The sequence below is a fragment of the Drosophila persimilis genome, unplaced genomic scaffold, assembly GCF_003286085.1.
Source record: "Drosophila persimilis strain 14011-0111.01,24,50 unplaced genomic scaffold, DperRS2 tig00000000-arrow-pilon, whole genome shotgun sequence".
NCBI classification, from domain to species: Eukaryota; Metazoa; Arthropoda; class Insecta; order Diptera; family Drosophilidae; genus Drosophila; species Drosophila persimilis.
Window position 1 is genome coordinate 12191275 of NW_020825288.1, and position 18651 is coordinate 12209925.

Sequence of the window (18651 nt, forward strand, 5' to 3'; positions counted from 1 at the left end):
ACATTGAGGATGTGTGCTTGGGGGCGGCTTTTATGCACACTCAAACAAACGCACACACACACGAGTATATGTATGTATGTGTGTGAATACCGAGAATCAAGTAGGTAAAGGTAAAAGTAAAGCCAAAAGCCCCAGCCCCAGCCACAGTCCCAGCCCCAGCAACTTGGCCTAATCTGCATAATAATAAACCACACAAACATAAAACTGGAACACCTACTCCTACTACTCCCACTACTCCTACTCGCACATAAGGGTGTACTAGCCACATTTGCAACCTCCCCGTTGGCCCGTTTTTCCATGCTTAATATTGTGTAAATTGAATTTCCATCACTTTATGATTACTTGATGCGAACTCGGATGGAAATATTCATCAAGTTGACTTTTGCCAGAATCCGCCATCCAGCATGGAGCCCCAGGGGTCTCTGGTACCCCTGGACCTCTGACTGCAACCAAAGTAGCCGGGCATATCCATTTTAATCAAATTGACAGCCGTCTGCAGCAATATAACTTTATTAGCAGGAGGAAATGTGCATCTGTCGATGCTCGGAGCACAGCTTAAGCCCGTCTCTGGGACCCCCATGCAGCGATGCAAGTGGGAAAGTGCCATGCGCCAAAGGACTTGTACATGCTTCAAGCTCTCCGTCCTCGAGAGATACTTGAGTATTCAAATTGAACTTGACTTTTGATTTTTTCTTCGCAGGCATTCATGGGTGTAGGAGTATTTTCTTGCACCGTCAAGGAAAAACCCACCGTTTCGATGCATTTTAAAGACTTAAATATTTGGCTTACCTTTCTCTGTGGGCTGTTCGTGGGGGCGGGGTATTGACAGTTTGCAAATGGTGTTGACACTCGTATTTAATTGATAAGTTAATTAATGCAGTTTGCTGGTGTGTTCCATTCGCTGATTTTGGCGTTTTCAATGAGGATTAAAAAATGTAATTCCAGGAAAATTCGTATTGGTTGCAGCGCTCGTACGTTTCTGCATTGATTTCCGTTTACATACATTATGCACTCCATTATGTTTGTGATCCATAAATAGGGGTTATCCGATTGTATAGTCATAGTTATAGTTTTTAGTTGATAATATCGCAGATGCATAGATCTGTACTGTTGCTTCTTGTTGTAAACATCAAAGAGTTGGTTGGCTACTTCTAGGTACACATATACATAGATACACGTAAAACTTATCCAAAAGTTGTTTGTTTGATATATAAAATGCATATCTTCTCTATATAATTCATATCTCTAACATGTATGCTCCGTCCGCAGTGTCTGTCTGAGTTCCCTTCCGTTTGCTGAGCCATTAACAAGTGCGATTGCTGACATCTTTCCGATTTGATATGATCTTATGCTAAACAATTGAGCTCTCTGGTTGCTTTCTCTATTGTCTCTCCTTTGCTCCATATCTCTTTGTCTTCCTCTGCGGTCTCTCTACTTTTCCATCAATTTTTGACATCGCTGGACATTAATGTAAACTTATTTCACTTTCGTGTACGTAGGTATATGTATATCAACAGCAATAAAACATCAATAAAAATCGGTTTTTGTTAACAACACTTTTATAAAAACGAACGCAACGTTACGACGGTTGGGTTACACATAAGTATATATATATATATATATATTTATATCTATATAGTATGTACGTATTTATGTTTATATATTTTATCGTATAGTTATCTTTATCTTTATATATTGTGTGTGAGTGTGTGTATAGATAGAACTGCTTGCTCGTATATACATTATTTATATTATTCAACACTTAAAACACACAGAGATTTACTATAACATGAAGATGTGCGGGTTAGTTCGAGTATTTATTACGATGCGGAATGTTCCAAAAATTTTGTTGTTGATTTCTCGATTGATTTTTGCTTCACAAATTCTAAAAATTTCACATCACAGCCAATGGATACTGACGATGGGACGCATTTTCCTTTCCTTCTCCTCCTGATCTCCTCCTGCTACCATTTCCGCTTCTTGGTTTTTTCCTGGTTCCGATGATGATACTGTTGATGATGGTGCTAATGCCGATGCCGATGCGGGTGCGAATGCTGACTGACTAACAATTGAAGGGCCTCTGTTATCCATCTGGGAAGTTGCCGGGTCCCAGCTGGAGCATGTCTCATTTGGGCTCCTCGATGGTCTGGCCGACCACAATGATGATCACGATGAACACCGCCAGCAGGACGAGGATGCAGCAGATGGCCACAGCCACCATCGCGCTGTTACTCATACCAGGGCTCTTTAGTACTCCCGGTTCACTCTCGAAATGGAATCGAGTCGAGCTAACTCACTCACTCGATGATGTCTGATTGATTCGAATCGATGGCACGATACTCGGCTATCTCTCTGTCACTGCAGTTGTACGCTGTATCGAAAAGAGAGAGATGTCGGGGGCATTTGCATATTTCCAGGGACTGACAGTGCGACTGGGGACTGCCTTGTCTGTGCACAGTTGAGATTATCGGACCATTCACTGGGCAATCACTTGTCATAAGTTCCTCCCCTACCGCCCTTCCGCCTGGCTCCTGGCACTGACAAATACCCATCCATCCAAACACCCATACAAAAACCCGGAGAAACAAATTGCCTGCCATAAATCGAGAGGGCGGCCTATCAGACGCTTGACTGGGCATGAAATGCCTGCCCGACCAGAGGACCCTGACAGCCTGTGGACAGCCAAAAACTTGTCGCCTTTTTGTGCTCCGTGCGTGAGTGGAGGGGCTCACAAGTGGGAATTCGCCCAACAAAAATCACAGCCCATAAGCCCGACCCAAGCTGTTCGGGGTTCGGTTCCTTTTGTCTCTAATCTGAGGCCCTGTGTGCCACTGACAGAGGATTAATGTTGGCCCGTGCTGCACTTCCTGCCAGCCAAATGCAATATCCAGTATCGATAGCTAGTGTCCTGTCTAATAGCTATAATGTCAAAGCATTAAACTGGATGACAAGGCTGCAGCCTGGCCTACAGCACGTATACTTAATTGTAAGTTGAGCACGGTCCGGGCCCGGAGGGGCAAAAAAATTCAATTACATCGAAACAAAACTCGACAGGCCCTCGATGTGATTCAATGTAAAAAAAATTGAAAAAACTACACAGTATGAAAATAATGAAAAGTAATAAAGGAGGGTTCGCTTTTTCCAGGTCGAGGCGATGTATACACTTTAAACTCGTACAACTATGTATGTGTTGGCCTTCATAATGGATCACTTTGAAAACTGATTGGTGCTCGAACCACTTCCGTTTCTGATTAAAGCATCCACAAGTGGACATACCCTTTTGAAGGGTACAAAAACCATCAATGTAATGTTTGTTTTCATTTCTCTTTCAGCACAACAGCGAAAATGGCTCTGGGCGATGACATTTCGCAGGAACCAGACAAGCAATAACAACACCAACAGCTTTTGCTACCAACTTTTGATAAGTTTTCGCAATGCCAAATGGCAGGTGAACGGAATGGAATACACTCGTAAAAAACTAATGCAGCCCGTACCGTACTGTTACTGGGGCACGAATTCAATTCAGTGGGAAAAAGCCTCGACTAGACCTTTAATACGAAGTTAAGGCGATGGGCCCGCCCTAAGCTAGGGGCGTATTATTTATGTACTCGGAGACCACTTGCGGTGCGTGTGATGTCCAGAGGTTCGGCCGTCTATTAGGCAGACTTTTAATTATGCCGCTCACGCAAAATAATTTGCCTTCTCCGGCTGCGTGGACTCGTCATTTGCAGGCCCTTCAATGTTTGTGGCAGTTTCTATTTTGGCCCTTTGTCCGTTTGATTTCGGCCGCAGAGCCGGGACTGTTGCGACTTTTAAAGGCTGTGGGCTATTTAATATATACTTGTATATTTTCCTTTTTATTTAAGCTCATTTGTCGTCTGGTCAGTGTCGCCCTTTTAGGTTCAGTAAGCCACTGCCACTAACTGAGTTTCGTACCTTTCGTGCCCATTTCTTTGCACTCGGCTCTGTCCCATTGAATCGGTCAATTAATATTAATGAAATGCCTTCCTTCCGCCAACCCACCACCATCACCACCACCACCACCACAGTGCATACATTATGCCTTCCTGTCTGCCTTTTTCCATGTATGTGTACCTACATATGTGTACGCTGCTTGTGTGCATAATTTCCACACAAAAACCGTAAAAAAAATATTTAAAATTCACCTCTGTTAGGGTCGGGACTTCCTCAACCGAATTAAGTTGTAATAAGTCAATTTATCAGGGTTTTTTAAGCTTATACTTGTAAGCCCCCGGGCATATCAATCAATCAAATTATGTTCGCGGAGTAGGAGGCGTAATATGAAATGAAAATGCAGCTGCCTCTGCCGCACCGCACCGCACCGCACCGTCCAACGTGCCGTATGCGCAATGTGGCCAAATGCTTGTGGTTTATGGCTGGGCGATAAAAGGCCGCAAAGATATTTTATTTTTGTTTACTGTCTGGCAGAGGGGGAGGAAACCGGTGAACACTCGAAAAGATTTACAACACATTGCACTGACACATATTGTGCGGCCGTCAGAGTTCTTCCCGTCTTTGAGTCTTAATTAAATTAGCGCCCCCATAGAAGAGGCAGCAGGCGCCGAGCCACAGATAGAGACAAAGACAAGATGACAGCACAACAAAACTGCCACCGAAAATGCCAGCACAAAGGAAACACCATGTCACTGGCTAGATATGGGCTCATACACAATGCCTATTGGTGTACAAATGCGAGTATGTCTGTCTTTGTTGTGAAATAAAATAAAAATAAATTTTTGCAATTTCGTAAGTTTTATGCGCACATTTGCGAAATTTGTTTATGCTGTCGAATAAAGACTTGGGCGTGGATATGCGTGGTTAGAGTGGGAGAGATCATAGAACAAATGGCCCATGACGCAGAGGGAAAGCCTCCAGGACACAGATGGGTACAGATGCGTACATGGAAACGGGGTAGAGGCTGACTATGGGATAGGTTAGAGGTTAGGCAAATGGCACCCCAGGGTGCGTGGGCATCCCAGTGCCAGGGCCAGTGACGTTGGCAACATTCTTTTGCCCTGTTCTCTCTCGTCTCGTGTGCGCTGAAACATAAATTCAATTTGTTTCGCCCCCACAAAGAACCGTTGAAGGGTTAACTTAACCCTTGCCAAAGTGAAAATTATGGAAAATTGCATTGCCCAGAACGCCAGGGAACGACAGGGGGAGAGAGCGAAAACCGTTTGCGAAATGAAATTGCATGCAAAATTAAAGCAAAGCCGAACCTTTTGTCAAGTTCAACTGCAGGGATGGATGACCTTGGCAGTCGCCGCTGAAGAAGTCCTCTCCGCCAAGTACCGTTGACTGTTGGAAGTGTGTGTTTGTGTGTCAAAACAATGACTAAAATGCTTGAACAGAGCTTTAAGGTCTTGTCTTGCAATGTCAAAAGTCAAAAGTGCATTAAAATAATTGCACTTGCAGGCAACGAACGGCTCTGATTTATAAACGCGCACCAATACACATACCTCTTCCTGTAATGCCCCTCTTGTTCAGCTATTTCTGTGCATCTATGTGGGGGGCCAGCACATTTCCGCCTTCAACTACACTTAAACTTGATTTTTGTAGTATATCTTTTGTCTTAGTTCTTTAGACAAGCGAGGGTCTCAGGGCTCACATTGTGGCCCCACATGAATGGAGGGCCTATGAGTGTGTGAGTCTCGTATCTATGTGTGAGTCAGCCTCGAGACGGTGGTCCCTTAGCCTTGTCATGGCCCGCTGCTTCCTGACCCCAGCTTGTTGCATGTTTCACGTTTGCTTTTATGTAGGAGATTTTTAAAGCATTTTTCCTCTACAAAAGACAGATTTTTGTTTTTTGTGAAATGCCCTGGGAGCGTGCGACAAAGATTAATTAAATTCCCAACTTAAAGTCTTCCTGGGAAAACGTCTAAAATTTAAGCAAAAAATCAATCGAAAGCATGTGGCATGAAATTTCCCGGAATTATGTGGAATATTCAAATCGAGTTTTGTTTGCCATTTGCATTGGAAATGCCTGTGGCTGTGGCCACCTGACGACTCTCCGTTTCAGCCTTGTTTATTTATAAATTCGATTGGCAATGTGTATTTGGACCGAAAAGTTCATTAGGATGAATCGCCACCTCATCGCATTTTATGGTTATCTCTGCGGTTTGTTTATCTGTCTGCCCTAATTATCATTGTATATCATTCATGGCTAATGGCTCGGAATGGTTCAGCCCCTCCTCGTTAAGAGTCCCGATAGTGATTTTTATTGAAATCGGCATAGTTTTCGCTTGGTTTCCTTTTTGGCTCTCCCTTGGCTCATACAATCATAATGAAGAAAGGGAAAGTTTCGCCCCTGTCCCGATTGATTAGTAGTTTGATTGAAACGAGCTCAAGTTTGAGAGCTAATTGATTAACTGAACTGACTTGGGGTTCTAGTGAGAGTGAAATTTGAAGAATCTCGAATAAACAATTATTATTAAAGCCACTTAGTGCAGGTGGCACATCAAAGGGCGGGACTGGACGAGACTCTTAATTTTTAATCAGCAAACTCATTAGCAGCATCCCGCCGTTAACTAAATATAAATTAAAGAAGGGGCCATCCGCAGCTTACATCCTGCCTTTCTATGCCCCCTTCCCCCCCTTCCCTACCCTTTCCCTTGTCCTTGTTCTTGGCCCCACTGCTGCTGCTGGTCCTGCTGGTGCTGCTGCTTGGTGAAAAGTTTTCACTTGGCAGCCGTCAAGTTGATGTAATGAAAAAGTTGCCGCATTTTTCTAGCAATATTTCTCATATCACATGACACGGACACGCGGCGCGACTGCGGAGAGCCTTCGAAACAACAAGGACTGTGCACCGGGCGCTGCTAATTAGCTTCGAGTGGGGATTCAAATACAAACAAATGTTGCCCATACGCAACAATGGGTTTATTCATGGGAAATTTGAAAAAATTCCTTGAAAAATAGTACAAAAAATAGCACTACAAAACGACAAAGGAAAAACGAAAAGAAATCTTTGTGCACATGTCAGAAATAAATAAACTTTTTCCACGGAAACACAGCAAAACGGCAGGGGGGGTGGTCATTGTGTATAAAAAGGAAATCCACTCGAAGCCGACGGGAAAACCATATGAGTAGCGAGGAATGTCGCCCCGAGATGAAGTCAGTCTGCAGCTGATTATGAAATAGCCCAAGTAAAAAACCTCATTTTTCGATTCGAGGGCGGGTCCCAGCACCTGCCAGTGGTAGCTTTGAGGGAAGCCCAAAAGGAAATTTTAATGATGCATATAAAAAACCCGGCGACGTCAAATGAATAAATAATTTATGCGTAAAGGTCCTAAACAAACGAGTGGCTGCCACATTATTTGGCAAGGTTTCTCCTCAATTTTTTTTGCCCACTTTCCACACGTAGCAAATTTTATCTCTCTATTACCTGATGGCCATACCAGTGGCAGTGGTGGGGCCTGATTTAGTGTCAGAGTTTCACCCCCGAAAAAGGGAAAGGGTTGTGATCCCTCTGACTGTGTGCTCTCGTGCATTCCTCCACTAGCTGTTCTGTTCTGTTTGCTTATCACCTGGTGGTTGGCTAGTCAAACAAGCTGCCTGCTCCACTATTTGCCTAGAACGGGGCCACGTTTCAATATTTCAGAGATTTGCCGCATGCCACGTTAACTGCATGCAAATTGCAGGAGTCGGAGTCGGAGTCGGAGTATCTTTTCCTTCTTTGGGGCCCACTGAGGCTCAAGCTTTATTTGCTCCCAGCTCTCACACGCATTCGATTAGTTTTGAGCTGGGGTCTTAGCATGAACTACTACGAAACGATGAAAGTGGGAGCTGGGAGCTGGGAGCTGGTAGCTGGTAGGTCCTTGAGGCCAAAGGGCGACCGTTCTCAAAGTTGTCAGTCGCCAGGGAGAGCCGTTGCAATCTACTTTCATCCCCAAGGACGGAAATTGAATGTTCCCAATGACATTGGCTCCAATTAGACAGCCCGGGTCCACAGCTGGACCAGGACCCATCATAACTTCTGTTAAGGACACATTTCCATCACAATTCTCGCATTATATTATATTTTTGCATTCAACATATGTATTGTGCGTGTGTGTATGCATATGTCCGTGTATCTTTTATTGTAGCAGTCCAAACAATTGCAGAGTTGTAAATCCCCCAACAATTGCCTTCATCGGAATCGTTTTGTAACCTTTCATTGCACAGAATGCTATCATTTGTTGTCCTGTGAAAGGACGTGCCAAGGAAATCAAGATTCCCAGTCCAGGGTTAACAATAAGCATGTGACTGTGCGCAAGGGTGTATTTGTAGATATGTATGGGCTTTGAATAGACAATATATGTGAATATATATGTGGGGGGGAGTACATTTATCTGACATTCATTCATTTATTCAATGTAACTCAGGAGCAAAGCAGAGACTGCTTTTAGTCGGGGATTAGCCCGCTGGAGAGTAGATTGAGTACTTCCATAATAACGTGGTGACTCGCAGACTCCCGTCTGATCAACTTGAAAGCCCCCAAATGGCTCAGGGACATTTATCTCATAATTACTGATTGAGGAAGGAGTATTTAAGTAATGGTCAATCCATGTCCTATCCCTTATAAATTTCCACTTAATTCCTTTAGAAAAAAAAGAGTACTCTCTAATGTGGTCATTGAGTAAAATACCACCTTCCAGCCAAAAACTGATCCCACGTAACCTCCGATTGCCCTGGATCAGACCCGTATCTCAAGTGTGCACCACAGACAAGGCAATTCAAAAGAATATGTATGTAAATTATTCTCAAGTTCCATTTGAATATTTACGGTTCCGAGCTAAAAGCTTTTCAAATTGATTTGTAATTCACTTTTGTCTTTCAAAGTTTTGGGTTCTTATCGTTGGGAATTAGTTTGCCGCAGCAGCAGTTCACGTTGATAACCGATTTTTGGGAGGGAACCGATTGGATTGGATTGGTTAAATCAGCATAAATATGCAAACCAAAAAGCACCAAAGCGGCCCAAGCGATAAAGCGCGAAACGAAACAAAACGCAACGCAACGGAGGACTGCAATCAGTGTGGGGAAAAATTTTAAAGTGCGCGCGAGACCGGACTTTGGGGCCTTTCGCACGATGCGATTAATGTCGTCGGCTGCTGCTGGCTGGTCTCCTGTGGCGGCTGCTGATTGTGAGGCTGAAGCTGTAGGCTGAAGCGAACAGTGTACGGTGTGTGTGGCACGGCCGACAGAAATCGACTGAGCCGATTCGGCTGCTGGCACGGCATTTAAAAGCACTCGACGAACGACAGCCACGGAGCGCGTGAGAGCGAGGACTCCAGTGATGACACACACTCGGAAAGAGAAAGCTTTTTCTTTGGCCACATTTGAATCTCGGGGCGGTCTAGCAGTCAGTCCCCAACCAATAGAACTTGAATAAATCAAATTGAATTTATGATTTCATTTCTTGCTTAGGTCTGCCCCACACCCACATCCCCATCCCCATCCCCATTCCCATCCACATCCTGCAGCCTCCGTCGCCTCGTCACGGAGCTGGGCGCCTGGATCTGGATCTGGATCTGGATGTGGATCTGGAGAGGGTGCTTAAAGTTGTTTGCCTCGAGATTTCATTTCGATTGAAGTGCTGTGGCTCAATGAGTCGTTGATTTTATTTGTTCGAGTGGCCAGGACGCCGCTTTAATCGCTCGCCAAAAAGCCTCCACTTGACACCCCGTGGCAGGTGGCAGGTAGCAGCTGCCAGATGGTGCCCGAAATCTGACAGGTGAGAATCTTGTTTGACTTTGGCTTCCGCTCATTATGCCGCCTTTGCTGCTGAGAATTTGTTTGCTCCTTTGTGTGGATAATTGCTGACTCAAGGAGACGCCTCCGCGCCCCCGCGCCTCCTAGTCGCTGTCTGCCTATGCTGCCTCTTTGGGCTAATTTAAATTGGCTGCAAAGTTGCGTCGCTTAATTCTCGATCCGATTTAATTTGCCGAAATCTCATTAGACCGAAGCAGACAGCGACGACAACATCGACGACTCTGTCTCTGTAAGATAAATGTGAATGTCTTTTTCTCCTTTGGCAGGGCTGCTGCTGGTTTGACCTGTGCCTGGGGCCGGGGCCTGGTCTGGTCTTTGACTTTCTTTCTTTCTTCTCCCGGCGCGCCATTATTGGTGGTTCTGGCCGCCAAGTCAGCGATTTATTTGAGCCAAACAAAAGGCCGTGTAACCCAGCAAACATTTGCCCAATCTCCGGGGCAGTGATAAGAGCAGGAGAGCCGTTTCCTCTTAGCCGGATGATAGCATGGGAGTCCCCCCACTGCGCATACGCGAGCTTTCAGAGAGAACGAAGCCGAGAGAGCAGGTTGGGTTCTTTGGCTTAAACTGATAAGAAGGAAGACAGAAGCAAAGTCCTCCTGGTGCCTGCATCTGTGCCCCGGCAGCGGCTGCTTCAATTGTCTTTAATCGCTGCTCAATGTCGATGATGATGGGGCCAAACGACGGCGAGAGGATTGGGGAGGGGGGAGTGGGGAGTGGGGATGGAGGGTACGTTTAACGAATTGTCATTGATTTCTTTTGAAATGGCGCCGCTTTTGTTTGCCTTTGCCTTCTGCCACATTAGGCAGCTGAGCTGCCTCCCAGAACCAATATTCTGGCACCCTGTTTATCGGGGGAATGATCACAAATTTAATCTTCTCTGGCACCGGCTCTGGCACTGGCAGCTTGTCCTAAATAATTATGTTCACATTTAATTAATAAGTTTATAGCATTAACAAAAGCCAGCCGCAGCGACTTTGCCCCGAAAAAGGTCTGCGGCGCTGTGGCATGCAATTAAGAAGGTCCGAGCCGCTCGCCACATTGTCTTCCAAGCAAACCCTCAACGCTTGACCCCAAACTTTGTAAAAATTTCGCTGTTGTTCGGGCTTTGAGAAATGAGCAAAAAAACCGAACGATGAAAAAATGTCACACAAAAAGATTTAAAGGGAAAAAAACCCCAGCTGCCCAGCCAGCACCATCCCCATCCCCAGTGGGATGGATCCTTTCCTTCCTGCCGGCAACGCACACATTTGTAGGTCATTAAATTTTTTGTCCGCCTTTGGCCGTAGGCAGTCGATACATATTCCATTCGGTACATAAATAATGAGCTCTGGTTGTCCTGTTTAGCCAGACTTTCAAATGTTGCCACATGCCATGCCACTACAGTGGGCAGTGGGCAGTGGCGGAGCGGAGCGGACACTTGACACTGACATTGTCTCAATTAGTGGTGCCACAAGTAAAGTATAGAGTGGTTTGAGTGCGTCACTTACCTGCATAGAACAAGGGCAGCAGATTGAAGATGATAACAAGCGGAAATATAGAGCGTGCAAACTTCTGCATATCCATGAAGATGCTGACTGGGGCAGGAGGACTGTGAGTGTCCGCCTTCTCGCCAGGGCTGGTGCTGTTCGAGGCCCCATCTTGATGGAGGAGCTTTCGTTGTGGTTTCGTAGAGTCTTGACTGGCATTGGAAGATAAGCGTGATAGGCGAGGACCGGTCGTGTTGCTGCTGAGGCCAGCCTGCTTAGAAGTCCCTGTAGAGGCGGCCACAGCAGCCAGAGCCAGGCATGGCTGCTGTTTAGCTGCAGTAGCAGCAGTAGCAGGAGTGGTAGCAGCGTCCTCATGTGTCCTGCCGCCGAATGCCAGAGGATATGGCTGTCCTTGCCGGCGGCCAGCTGCGGACAGCATTCCGTGATTGTGGCTTGTGGCAGCGATCTCAGGTGTGGTCCATTGCCAGGCTGATGCACCTTTATGACTTTCCCACGCTCGTGCATCATCTGTTGCAGCTCCCCCGGCCTCTGCTGCTGCTGCTGCTGCTGCTGCTTTTGTTGCTGCTCCTTTTCCTGTTTGTGCTGGCTGGCATAATGTTGCGGTTGTTGCTGTTGCTGCTGCCTCCGGTTCTCTTTGTGTTTTTGTGTGGTATAAAAAGGTTTCGCTTTGAAATTGCTTCCGTTTGTTCCTGTTGCAGTTGTTCGTGTGCTGCTGCTGCTGCAGTGTTTGTTGTAAGAGTTGTCGTGTCGTTGTTGTTGAAGAAATTGTTGTTGGTGTGTTATAGAAATGTCGTATCTGTGCTGAGGCCATGTTGTGCCCTGAAACGGTATTAAAGAAGAAGAATGGACCATTAGAGATGCTCGTTCGTATGTTACAAAAAAGTGTATGCACTTCCATCTGAAAAGGACTAAGGGCAAAAGCGGGTTGACCGATGTACACTTTTGATAATTCCAATCGCTTTGATTATCGATTCCTTGTACACCCGGGCCAGGATTACATGCCACAGCAGCAGAGCGAGAGAGTTGCCTGATGGACAGCAGCAACAACAAAAAGTTTGGGGTTCTTGTCTTTTTAATCAATTTCCACTGGCACGCCCCCTATTCGACCAGACGCTGCCGGGCAATCCTTTTGCTTCCACGAGCCCCATTCCTACCAAAGGGTTTTCGAATGAGGGTCCTTACTTCCTATTTCGTTGGCTGTTTGCCATCCTTTTACGAGTTTTATTTGCATTTAAACTGGGCTTAAACCGCTGTGATGCGAAATTGAAATATCGTCATCATCATCAATAGTGACCAGCCATACTATATATTTCATTCAAAGTTCGAGATGCGAAACTTGTTGCAGCATCTTTGACTAGATAGTACTCCCCTACACTGTGCAACAATTGTATTTTGCACGAGACAAAAATATGGTTGTGGGCCTGGATGAGTTTTTGGATCCCAGCATTACACTTAGAATTTGCAATACACCCCCAAAATCTTTTTTACCAATTACAGACACGTGATTTGCGACTTAACTCGACATTTTCTGCGCCGAAGTCCTAAGGAAATGAGTGGAAATGAATTTTATTACCTGTCGAAGGGTTTTTTACTCGTGTCGATACAATGGCTGTACTTTAAGTTATCAAATATTGGATAATTATTTTCCAGCGAATATCAAGTGTTCGTTGTATGGCAGAACACTTGCATTATGGCACTTTGCCCAAGAGCTTTCGCTTACACAATGTAAAAGTTGTAAAGCAGTGCAAAGCTTTGATGGAAAACATATCCCAAGCGCTTTAACCAAGTAACGTAGATGTAATGTAAAATTACACAAGCTTTTGGATGGGACTGTAAGCGCAAAACTTCAGCTGTTATTTGACAGTAGCCGATGGAGCTTTTGGTAGACCCATGTACACACAGAAGGAGCGACTCTCGTAACAGGAAAATACTCGTATGTATGGGAAACGTGGAGAACTCTAGCGAAATTTCGGAATAAAAATGATGAAACCCTTTAGACATTCTTCCGTAGAGATCCCCCTGACTACGCCCCTGCTCAGGACAGGACATTCCTCATTTGCCTGCCATTAAAATATGCGGAATAATCATAAATAATCTGCCAGAACACTAGATAAACCATTCGCCCGATGCCACGCCCAGTGGGTCAGTCCGGACATTTATCATATTTCTGGCCCACTCGAAATGTTTTTGGCAACAATAACAGACGCCGCAGCAAGTTCCCCCCTCCTGCCATTGGTGAAGGGTAGGGGACAGGATAGGCTATGGTGATTACAGACGTTGATAATAAAGTAAAAATTGCAACAATGAACGCATAGACATTATGTCCAAGGTAGTCAGCAAGGCAGGGCAAAGCAACGACGCCCACACGTAGCAGAGGGCCATAAAAGGCTCGTAATCAACGTGAAACTGCGACGCACACGCACCCATCTACGACTCCTTTCGTCCTTCCTTCCTCAGATGGTGTGCGAGTGTCCTCTGCCGGACATCGCTGCTCTGGTGCTTTGGTGCTCCTGTGGCTTTCCCATTTTTGGCAAAACGAAAATTGTCTGCAATGCTGCACTAATGTCATCAGGGCGTATGCGTAACTATGTGAGGTGAGGAGGCGAATGGCGAATGGCGAGTGTCCAGTGTCGAGTGTCGAGTGGGTTCAAGGCAGTCGAGCAGGCAGCTGGGGCTTAGGGTTGTGCTGAGTGGTGTTTTCTGTTACGTTTCAACTGTATCCATTAATTCCGGGCAGCTGGCAGAAAGGATGTGTGTGCTCATGTGTGTGTATCCTGCTGAATAATTAAAGAAGCTGTCAGGCAGCTAAAACTTCGCCGTGTCCTGTCCTGTTCCTGTCCCTGTCCCTGTTTTTGTCCCTGTTCTGCCCCGCCTTTGATGTGGCTGCCACATAATTGGAAAATATTTGCTGCACTCCTGCACACAGCGACACAGACACACACAGACTCGCAATTATGAAATTCCAACTGCAGTAACAGACAGGACAGCGAAAACAGAGAACAAAATGTGGGAAATGGGACTGAAAATGGAAGTGGGAAATGCGGTCCATGAATTGCAATTTGTTTTGGGCAAATGTTTATTCAAATGTTTTTGCTCTTTTCGGTGCTTTCTGCTGTTTACGATACCACCTGCAATTGTTGTTCTTGCGGCTGACCTGTTTTGCTGTTTCATTTGCTGCGGCTGTGGCAATTATTTTGCTCCTCGCTGTTGCAGTTGGTAATACTTTGACCCGAGCTAACTGTGCGTTTGCCCCAGCATTTTAATGAGTGAAACTTGAATAGCTTGCCCCTTCTACTGCTGCTGCTGCTGCTGCTGCGACTGTTGGGGCAGACAAACGCGGATAATGAGAAAATAATAAAGACGGGGGAAAAAAGTTAAAAGCCAGCCAGAGCCAATTAGAAGACACTAAAGCCGGGAACCACGTCAAAGCGGGCACAAAGTGAGGGAAAAAGTGGCAGCAACAGCTCTAGCAACCGCTGCACGATGCCCTTTCAGACTTGATGGATGGTCTTCGAGGATATTATGTGCTTTATTAGTATTTGGAGAGCATCTACCACTCTAGGAGTAACACAAGCGTGATGTTGCATCGAAATTGTAGTTTAATGCAGTCTCAGCACAATGCCACTCTCTAAGCGTGGCGAACACTCCAAAATAGTTATTAAACTCTCAGCAGAGGGTCCAAGAAAAACCCAGCAAATGGTTGCCTGCAACAAATGGGGCTGGTTGCCATCCCATCCGCAGCGGCGCCGCCATCATCATCAGTTGCACAAAAAGATAGAGCACTCCACACTTTACTTCCACGCCGCGAGTTGTGGCATAAATTTAGCCATCTCCAGAGCAGACAACTGGCTGGCTGGATGGCTTTTCCCGCGACTGCAGATGCATTTGTATCTGCATCTGTTGTGCGCTTTAACACTGCCATTTGCTATTGCTGTGGTGGCAGCAAAATGCCTTTCATTCGACTGATTAACATTCTGCTTAAACTATGTCATTAAAGTTCTTTAGTTGTACCAACAACGGGCACAGCTCGTTATGGAATGCCTTTGCCTGGCTGCAACGATGCCAGAACCAAAGAACCTCATCATCATCGTGTTGCAGCAGCTGCAGCTGCAGCACCATGGAAATTAGCGACAGCCCCAGCCCCAGCCCCAGCCCAAAAGGCAGGCTTGTGCAACGCCAGAGTGTGCCACCGCAACACAGAGACAAATTGCAATTTAAATTTGGCTTTTGTTGACGCACCGAGAGCTTCAAGTGTGTGTGTTTGTTGGCTGTGTACGTGTGTGTTTGTGTGCTCATTATGAGTCACAATTATTTGTAGTTTTTAATTAGAAAACTTGTCCTGCGTGTCTCTCTCACTCTCTCTTTGTGACTGCAGCTATCCCCTCTTCTGGTTGTGCAATGTGCACTTCAAAACATCAAAATACTTTCATGAATATGCAATGCGCTTGTTAATAGTCCTGGGCACATGCGGCGTATGCGTAATGCATGATTTATGTGCATGTTTATGATGTCTGTCTCCCCCGCCAGTCGCTGGCAGTCTCGGGGAAGGTTGCATTTAAAATTAATCAACAGGAAGCTCTACTTGTTGATGTGCACTTTAGATGGAATCAAATCACTCACCATATCGTCTGCATTTAGAGCGTTAGGGTACAACACGTCCTAATCACGGAATCCTTTCAGTTTCTGCAACGATATAGAAGTGTAAAGACCTTGTTATAGTTTAGTTTTGTATTGCCTTTGGTTTTTGTTTTTGTTTCTGTCTTTGTTTTTGTTTTTGTTTTTGTTAAGGATCTGCATCGCTGGTAGAACAGAACCAGCTAACAGCTGGAAGCACTTAAGTAAAAGTTACGGACAAAACACAACAGAACGCAACTGCAACATTAATGCGACTTTCGTAGCAAGTTGTAAAACTTTTCGGCAAGGCGCGAGCGTGTCAAAAAGATTGTAAAGTACGGTATCTCAAATGGAAATATAAATAGAAAAGGGGCAACGAAACTTTCCGAGCGAATCAATTCCGGAGCTTCCAAACTAAATTAAACAACGACAAGCAAAGCAAGCTGCCAAATACTCGTAGATAAAAATGCCAGCCACACGTGCCACAAGCGACACGACAGGGGGGAAGCCGCAAACAAATTGTAAAAATGGTGCAAGAGAATAGGGAAGCAGAAGCAACATTGGCACTGGCTCTGGCACTGCCACTGCCACTGGCAGCGTCTTGAGCCGAGTCCCAGAGCAATTTATCATCTCTATGTTTAAAATTTATTACATTTATTTTATGTTGTTGTGCCTCTTTTTTCCGGGCTGCCACTGTTTACTTTTAACTGTTTTTCCTTTGCCTTTTCCCCCGCCTTTGCATTGTGCGTGTCCCTATCTGCTGGGCCTCTGCCTGAGTCTGTGCCTGTGCCTGTGTCTGGTGGCTCTCTCTAACAATTCCCAGGCAACACTTTAAGGGCCCAGTCGAGTGGATAAAGTGGTGGAGACGGAGACGGAGGTGGAGGCGGGCGGCGGGCGGCGGGCGGCAAAGAGTTCTCAGCCGCTGCTGTCAGTTGAGTTATAGCGCTCGACTTGGCTTGACTCGACTCAGCCCCGGCTCTTGTAATTGAATTTATCGCTGTAGCAATATTCATCAACGTCAGGAGCTGGAGGCACGGCTTGGAGGCAGCATTTGAGCCCCTAGAAAGCTTCTGCTGTGCTGTCGAAGGCCTTACAAATACCGGGCGATCAAATTGAAGTGTCAAAGATTATGATTCCTTTTTCCGTTGCGCATACGCAGCGTAGTACAGGAGGAAGAGACTCCAATTCAATGCCATTTGACCAGACCCCAACCTCAAACCACCACCCCACCCGCATTGACAGCGTTGCCAAATTGCTTTTGATATCAATTTCCTGGCAGCAGCAGCTTTCGTTGCCCGCCAGCTCTGGCCGCAGCTGCAACAAAATCCGATTAGAACGAATGCACTCCGCCCCTGCCCCTGCCACACCGAGTGTGCGTCAAAATCGAATTGTTTACGATACTGCCTGTTGTTTTGGGGTAAACACAAGCACCAACACAAACACAGGCAGGAGGCACGGCACAGGAAAAGGGGGAAAGCGGAAAAAGACAAATCCATTGGATTGCCAAAATCAATGGAGCAGCAGCAGCAGGCACACAGGAAGAGGTACCGGAATTTGCCATGGAATAGTCATGATAGACTACATGAAATATGCATATGCTGCAGTGGCCATCCACGACCCAAACTCGATTTACCCAAAGGGCTATGGAACTACGAGTACCACCCTTCGACGAGGCTAATGAAAGCCACAGCCAAGTCAGCAAATTGAATCAGCTTCCTGCGGGGGATCTAACAAATTCAACATTTATCAAATCGCATTCGATGCAAAACCTTGGCAAAGTGCAGCGCTGGCACAAAGCGAAATCCTTTCAATGCGGACTTTAATTAATCGAAATTAAATCTGATGGCTGCGTAATGGTTTCCATGGTTTGTGTTCAATGCTGAATGCTGACTTAATTGTCTGCATATGGAAGGGCTGATTGGGCGGAAGGACCGAATTGAGTTTTGGGACTTGGCTGCAAATTGTAAATCAAATTTCAAAAGCTAACACGCATGCATATACGATCGCATCTGTCAGTGGCAGGTGGCAGTGCCAAGTGGGCACATGACACATGACACACGGCACATGGCATGTGGCTGGCATGTGGCAACTGGCCGATGATGAATGAATCCTTAATTAGTGATATTAAGCTGCGTCGCTTGCATTGACCATCAATTTGTGTGGTTCCCTGCGTCGATGATACCCTTCAATCGGACTTATGGCAACGCCTGTCCAGCCTCCTTGGACAGCTGTCGAACCGTGTGACAGGAGATAAGCCATTGAAGGGGAAACGGAAGCCCGAGGCCCTAGAAGACGAGTGCCCGTCGGTGTGTCCTTGACAGACGGCATAATCAATCCCCATTCGCCTGACACCATGTCCTTTGTGTTGCGCATTCGCGGAAATTGAAAAAAAAAATTCACTCTGCACTCTGCAGGCGGCGGCTGACAATGACAGCACGGGATGGTAACCAGGGGGGATGGGCGGCATAGCACGGAACGGCAAGGCAAGGCACGGCACGGCACGGCAGATGTGATATATGTTTATGACTACCGGCGCCGGGTTGCATACAACATAAATTATCAAAGTGCAAGTTGCAAATTGCTTGGCCTTCAGCCTGCGGCACGAAATGTGCACATAATTTCAAATTTATTACGAACCTACGTGCCACACGATATGAAAGGGAGCCCGTGCCACGACTAGCCCAGGATGCACTCTCAGAAAGGAGATGACTTTTGGCTGCACCCCCGAACATACAAAGTTGCAAGTACACTGAGGGAATAAATGGAGTTTCGTTTTTCAATC

The 18651-nt window shown here is 45.9% G+C and overlaps 2 protein-coding genes across 3 annotated transcripts in view; both read right to left on the bottom strand.

Annotated features, from left to right (window-relative positions):
• Nucleotides 1-18651, bottom strand: part of LOC6588153 (cubilin) — a 42571-nt gene that overhangs the window by 16624 nt on the left and 7296 nt on the right. The window contains exons 3-4 of the mRNA XM_026984298.1: nucleotides 15876-15938; nucleotides 11256-12074 (exon numbers count right to left, since the gene is read on the bottom strand). Of these exons, the coding sequence (XP_026840099.1) occupies nucleotides 11256-12066 (811 nt within the window). The 5' untranslated portion in view covers nucleotides 12067-12074; nucleotides 15876-15938. The remainder of the gene's footprint in view (nucleotides 1-11255; nucleotides 12075-15875; nucleotides 15939-18651) is intronic.
• Nucleotides 1720-9197, bottom strand: LOC113564915. Of its 2 annotated transcripts, none has more exons than XM_026984309.1 (2): nucleotides 8824-9197; nucleotides 1720-2371 (listed from the first exon to the last, which is right to left on the bottom strand). In XM_026984309.1, the coding sequence occupies exon 2, from the start codon at nucleotides 2234-2236 to the stop codon at nucleotides 2126-2128; it is 111 nt and encodes a 36-aa protein (XP_026840110.1). In that variant the 5' UTR covers nucleotides 2237-2371; nucleotides 8824-9197; the 3' UTR covers nucleotides 1720-2125. The 2 variants fall into 2 exon arrangements, with proteins under 2 accessions (XP_026840110.1, XP_026840106.1); XM_026984305.1 differs by having other exon boundaries at nucleotides 8783-9197.